The sequence below is a fragment of the Ahaetulla prasina genome, chromosome 2 (genome assembly GCF_028640845.1).
Source record: "Ahaetulla prasina isolate Xishuangbanna chromosome 2, ASM2864084v1, whole genome shotgun sequence".
Classification (NCBI taxonomy): Eukaryota; Metazoa; Chordata; class Lepidosauria; order Squamata; family Colubridae; genus Ahaetulla; species Ahaetulla prasina.
In genome coordinates this window covers 135116981-135123214 of record NC_080540.1, presented here as the reverse complement: position 1 = coordinate 135123214, position 6234 = coordinate 135116981, and the positions used below count along the sequence as shown (strand labels likewise).

Below are 6234 nucleotides of genomic sequence, written 5' to 3'. Positions count from 1 at the left end.
TCACATGATACCACCGTGACGATGTGAATTTGACACCCCTTCCCTAAAGCAAAGGGAATCTTTGTCAATGTGTAGCCCTCCAAACAAGATAATGCTTAATCTTCTCACCTGTTGGCCATGCTAGCTAGCTAGGGCTAATGGGAATTCAACCACTGGCTATAGTTCAATGTTTACTTACTTATTTATTTTATTTATTTAGAAAATTTATATAGCCACCTACTCACTCACAGTGACTCTAGGCAGCTTACAATAAAGCTTATAAACAATAAAAACACAATATTAAAAAAATAAAGCTAAAAAAACAATATCCCCACCCCACCCCTGGCGACAACACATTGTCAAATAAGCCATTTAATTGGCTCTATCCCACTCAGAGTTCCCCAGACCCTCTGGCAAAACCAAGTCTTCAGAGCCATCCAAAAGAGTGCCCAAGTGGGGGCCAGTCTCATTTCTGGAAGGATGATATTCCAAAGGGAGGGAGCCACCATGGAGAAGGCCCTTTTCCTGGGTCCGACTAGATGTACCTCCTTGGGACCCGCAGCATTTTTTGCCTCCGTGCTCTAGTGGGTCAGATGGATCTGATTAGCAAGAGACAGTCCCTCAGATAACCTGGTCCCAAGCCATGAAGGGCTTTAAAGGTGACAACCAGCACCTTGAATTGCACCTGGAAGCAAATCAGAAACCAATGTACTTGTAGCTCTTGCAGGAGAGGTAATGCATGTGCACACCAAAGTCTGCATAAAACCATGTGGGCTGCCGCATTTTGAACCAACTGGAGCTTCCAGATGCTTTTCAAGGGTAGCCCCATGTAGAGTATATTGCAATAGTCAAGATGGGAGGTGACTAGGGCATGAGTGGCCATGAGTAGGGATTGTTGGTCCAGGAAAAGACATAACTTGCACACAACCTGCAGTTGAGCAGGAGTTGTGAGTCCATGAGAATCCCCAGATTATGTACTGGGTCTTTTTGGGGCAGTGCCATCCCATCGAAGACCATGGGTGGCAATTCTCCATGGACCAAAGAACCCCTAACCCAGAGCCAGGGTTCAGTTTCAACCTGTTGTACCCCATCCAGTCCCTGACAGATGTTTTCTTCCCAAGACAGGAAATAACATTGGGAGAGGAGACTTTCCAGTTTGTTATCTGCTCAGCTGTGTTCCTTCCATGGTTAGCTGATGAGCAATCAACATGACAACAGTGGTTGATAAACGACTGGATTTCATAGAGAATTATTGCACTCTGTCTCTTCGTGTAAAGCCTGACAAATGGACCAAGTTTGCAACCAGTGAAGAGACTCATACCATGCTCAATGAGTTCTATGAGAAGCAGGATGTGACAACGTTGGTGATCACCCTCAATCCTACTGGACAATTAGTCCCCTGCCTTGGCTTCCCATCAACACTGAAAAATAAAGGAGTTTATTTTGTGAAAAAGAGGCATGAAAATATTACCAAAGATAACTTCCAGGAGGCACTCATTGTCGGAGATATCAGCCCTTCCCCAGTAGAGCAGATGATGGCTATTGTGGAAGAGGTAGGCTTCCAGTTTTGGTTTGTGGTTCACTACAGGATGCTTCCATTTTCAGCAAATATACAGAGAGACGGTGATTTTGACAGCAGGACTGGCTTCAACAAGATGGATAACTCACAGAATATTGGTTAATCCAGACCACTTGAACTGTACCGGTATTCAGTATTGCATGAAAATGGAAGCAAAAATACCACAATATGATGCCTGAAACTATTGTTTTTCACTATTGTATAAAGCCAATATGATGCTGTAGCTACAGTCCTGGAAGGGGAAAATTCATTTCCTCAACCCCAATCCCATTCCCATTCCCAATCTCAATCCTAATTTATTCCTATAATGGTTGTGAGAGCTTTGCTTGTTGGAAGCACTCTGTGAAGGTTGCAAATGGCAATCACATGACCCCAGGATGCATGGTGGTTGCCAAATGCCCAAATTTTGACCACATGACTGTGGGTTTACTGGAATGGTTGTAAATGCAACAAATATAACAAATTATACCTAGCAGAATCTGGCCACTTTTCTTTATTCTTATTTTATCAAAAACATAATATTCCTTTCCAGTGTCTGTGACACTGTTTGAAATGCCACAGTGGTGCTTGCTGCTTAAAGAAATGGCTGAGTCCTCTGGTATGTCTATGCAGGAGTATTCCCAGAAAATCCTATGATGTTTACATTTAACATGGATATTCTCCTTATTTTCCCGCCTAGACTATTGCAATGCTCTCTACATGGGGCTCCCCTTGAAGAGCACCAGGAGGCTCCAGCTAGTCCAGAATGCGGCCGCGTGGGTGATAGAGGGAGCATCTCGAGGCTCCCATATAACACCCATCCTGCGTGGCTTACACTGGCTGCCGGTGGCCTTCTGGGTGCAATTCAAGGTTTTGGTTACCACCTTTAAAGCGCTCCATGGCTTAGGACCGGGATATCTACGAGACCGCCTTCTGCCGCCGATTGCCTCCCAACGACCTGTGCGCTCCCACAGAGCGGGCCTCCTCAGGGTGCCGTCGACCAAACAATGTAGGTTGGCGACCCCCAGGGGGAGGGCCTTCTCTGTGGCAGCACCGGCCCTGTGGAACGAGCTTCCTCCGGGGTTACGACAACTCCCCGACCTCCGGGCCTTCAAACGTGAACTGAAGACCTTATTATTCCAGCGAGCTGGACTAGCCTAAGAAATATTTTAGTGAAATTTTAAATGGTTTTAAATCAGTTTTACCATTTTAGTGATTTGGCCATCAAATATTTGGTTTTAATTGTTTTTATATTGTTATTTATTATATTGTTGTATTTTAAACATGGCTGTGAACCACCCTGAGTCCTGCAGGAGATGGTGCGGTATAGAAGTTTAATAAATAAATAAATAAATAAATAAATTTATGGACCTAAGAGATAGAATTATGAAGCAAATATCTGGAAAATCTGTGAAATATCCGGACAAATAGCATTAATGCCGTGGTTCCCAGTGAACTTAAGCGTCTCCTTGCAACTGATCTTGCTGTTTTTTACATATGATGGGCACCATCAGAAGCTTCCTCATGCTAGTTGAAATATTAGTGGATTTATCTATCAATAAAGGAGAATATTTGTAGCTCAGGGTGAAATGATTTATCTATTGAAATTAACAGCAGTTCTCCAGAGACTCAGGCTGGGCATCTTTTTAAATGGGGATAAAGTGCAGAACTGAAACGGAGACCTTGGCATGTGGCGGTGCCCTGCCCTTGGGATATACCCAGTTTCCTCACCAGAAGCATGCAAAGACAGGAACAGGCTGAGATAATATGTGCCCAAAGGCCAATAAAAAGGAAACAACACTAAGAAGCATTGGTAAAACAATGCTAAGAAAGCATTTCTCCCACCACATCTTTTATATTATACAAATTGCCACTCCGGTACATATACAAAGCCCTACTACCGCAATATGAGAGCCAGCAGAAACACAAATATATTCTCACACACAGGTAATACATGTCCACCTGTCCTGGTTTAGGCCTTCACAGATACCTACTGTGCAAGTACCATATGGACACACAGTCTGATTAGTCCCACAGGAGAAAATGCACATAGACACATATATACAGAGATGGGACACATGACTTCATTACAAAGAAAGAAAATATCAAAAGCTCCTATGGCCATCAGTGGTAAAATGAAAGAAAGAATTTCATGGAGTTTGCCATATGTTTCTGTAGAGATATTTTAATATAGTAAACATTTCTACTAGTTCAGACTTTGAAACTGCTTTTTTTCTGGGCCTAAAAATGAAATTTCCTTGTCTTCTCCTAAAATAGCACACTTAACTCTTCTTAGAAAGAAATATGCTGAAAGGGAAATGAATGGTGTTCACACAGCATTATTGTTAAGCCAGCATTGTGCATATTACTAGTACATCACTGACATAGCTCTGATGTAGCAGCCTGAAGAATAGTGCCATTACATGAATGCTGTTGTTCTGTAATGAAATTCCAGGCATGGATGTTTTAAAATATAATGGATTTTTTTTTTGATTAGGTCTGTTACGATTAAAAAAAGGTATTTGTTAGGAGGATATAAAATAATAATTTCAAATTCAAAACAATTCCAAAAGAGTTTTGAGCTCCGAGTTTTTTTTTTAAATTTGAAACAGAATTGCTTCAAAGTCAAGGCTTCCAAAATAACAATGTGTTTCTAATGTGAAACTATTTCAGACCTGAAACAATTATTTTGTGCTCAAAATGATTCTTTTCCCCAAATCCAAAATAATGTTGAATTCAAAATTGTTTTAGTTAAAATTTAATTGTTGTAGTAGTATATGTGCTAATAAAATCCTTTTCCTATAGGTGGCCTACTCCTTGTTCATGAAAAGCGTAAACCTAAGCGGATGGCCTCGAGTAGTAGCTGACGATGTGATTCAGCAAGCTCACAAGCTGAAAAATGAGATGTTTGTGATGGGAGGAAAGATCAAAGGAAAAACACTGCTCCCTTTACCAGAGAACATGGATGTTCTGGACAGCGTCTCAGAAGTCTTTGACAGGTGGATGCCTCTCAGTTATGTCTGCCACCAACTGTAAATTTGTGCGGAGTGAGAGAGGATAGGCAGGACTCTTTCAATTACTAATAAATAGATGCATATACTATTAGGTGGCAATTATTATAATCACCTGACTGTTATGTGGGTATATTCCAGAGGTGGGTTTCAGCAGGTTCTGACCAGTTCTGGAGAACCGGTAGTGGAAGTTTTGAGTAGTTCGGAGAACCAGTAGTAAAAATTCTGACTAGCCCCGCCGCCATCTATTCTCTGCCTCCAGAGTCCCAGCTGATGGGGAGAAAACGGGGATTTTACAGTATCCTTCCCCTGCCACATCCACCAAGCCATGCCACGCCCACCAAGCCACACCCACAGAACTGGTAGTAAAAATATTTGAAACCCACCACTGGTATATTCAGTTAGCCCTTATGTTACTCCCCATAGCACCTTGTTTCTGTCCTGACCTAGGCTCCCTTAAAAAGCAGGAAGCAGGAACTGGTCCCGGCAAACCTCTTTTATTTACATGACTGTGAATTACTTTCATTGACAGTCAGCAAGGTTTGTCCAAACAATCTTTCAAAGGAATAATTCTCAACACACCTTATCTCGTTTGGCAAGCTGCCACGTAACTTGTTTCCAAACACAGAGTAAGGCAAAGCTTACTCTTAGAGTCTCTTAGAGTCTCTTAGAGTCACAAACAGAACTTTTCACTCTTGAAACTACCGAATGAATGGTTTCCTGTAAAAGCCCTCTCCCCGTTCGCTCCTCTTTTGTTTCCTACGGGAGGGGCCAATCATCTCCAAGGTGTGGCTTTACTCCCAAGTCGACCCTGCTTTCTGAGTTGTTCTTGTCTTCTGGCAGCTCTGCGCATGCGCACACTGGGAACAGGCTCCAGCCGTTTTTCTGCTTCACTGCTGTCTATCTCCCTCTCTGCCTCCGATGCAGAGCCCTCGTCCGAGCTTTCCCCAGCCCCCAGGACTCCCCAACCACCTCACTGTCTGACTCTGCTACCAGCTTCACTGGCTGCCGGCAGGCCACAACAGTCTCCTTCAGTTGCTTAGGAAATTACACATTGTCCATTCATTCCTCACTTTTTATTAATCTTTTGTCCAGCTACCGTCAAAAGATTCCAAAGTTTGCATTAAGTTTATGTAATGTGTCTTTCTGTTTGACTGTGTTTATATGCAGAATGCAATTTACACAATTGAACCCAATCCCATAATTTGGATCTTCATTAGAGAATGTTTTAGCTTTTTATTTACATGGTTCTTTAGTATGTGATGCTTTGCAACAGAAAACATACTGGACAGAGGAGTCCTAGTATGATGTCTTATATAGGCTATACATACGATCTGTTAACTACAGAATCAAACATTAAGATTATTTCCACTTTACCATTAAGTCTTCTCTGTAATTTTTTTTTCAGTATACCTGCTTCTGTGGACAGTTCCCTGCTACACTCCATTGAAACAATAATTATTGACTGGTCTCATCAGATCCGAGAAATCTTGAGTAAAGATTCTGCCCAGCCTCTTCTGGATGGTTTAAACCCATTACCCAGAGTAGAATTTGATTTCTGGTACAGTAGGCAGGTCAATCTGCAATGCATAAATGAGCAGGTAGGCCGAAGGGCTTGTTTCAGTTTTGCAAAGACATCAGCCTGTGATACTGAAGACCGACATGTTTTCTGATCTGGCTTTTGCT

The 6234-nt window shown here is 42.2% G+C and overlaps 1 protein-coding gene across 1 annotated transcript in view; it reads left to right on the top strand.

Moving 5' to 3' along the window:
* The first annotated feature begins 1187 nt into the window (after positions 1 to 1187).
* Positions 1188 to 6234, top strand: part of DNAH17 (dynein axonemal heavy chain 17) — a 130121-nt gene continuing 125074 nt past the window's right edge. Inside the window, exons 1-3 of the mRNA XM_058172825.1 lie at positions 1188 to 1532; positions 4343 to 4536; positions 5957 to 6149. Of these exons, the coding sequence (XP_058028808.1) occupies positions 1188 to 1532; positions 4343 to 4536; positions 5957 to 6149 (732 nt within the window). The remainder of the gene's footprint in view (positions 1533 to 4342; positions 4537 to 5956; positions 6150 to 6234) is intronic.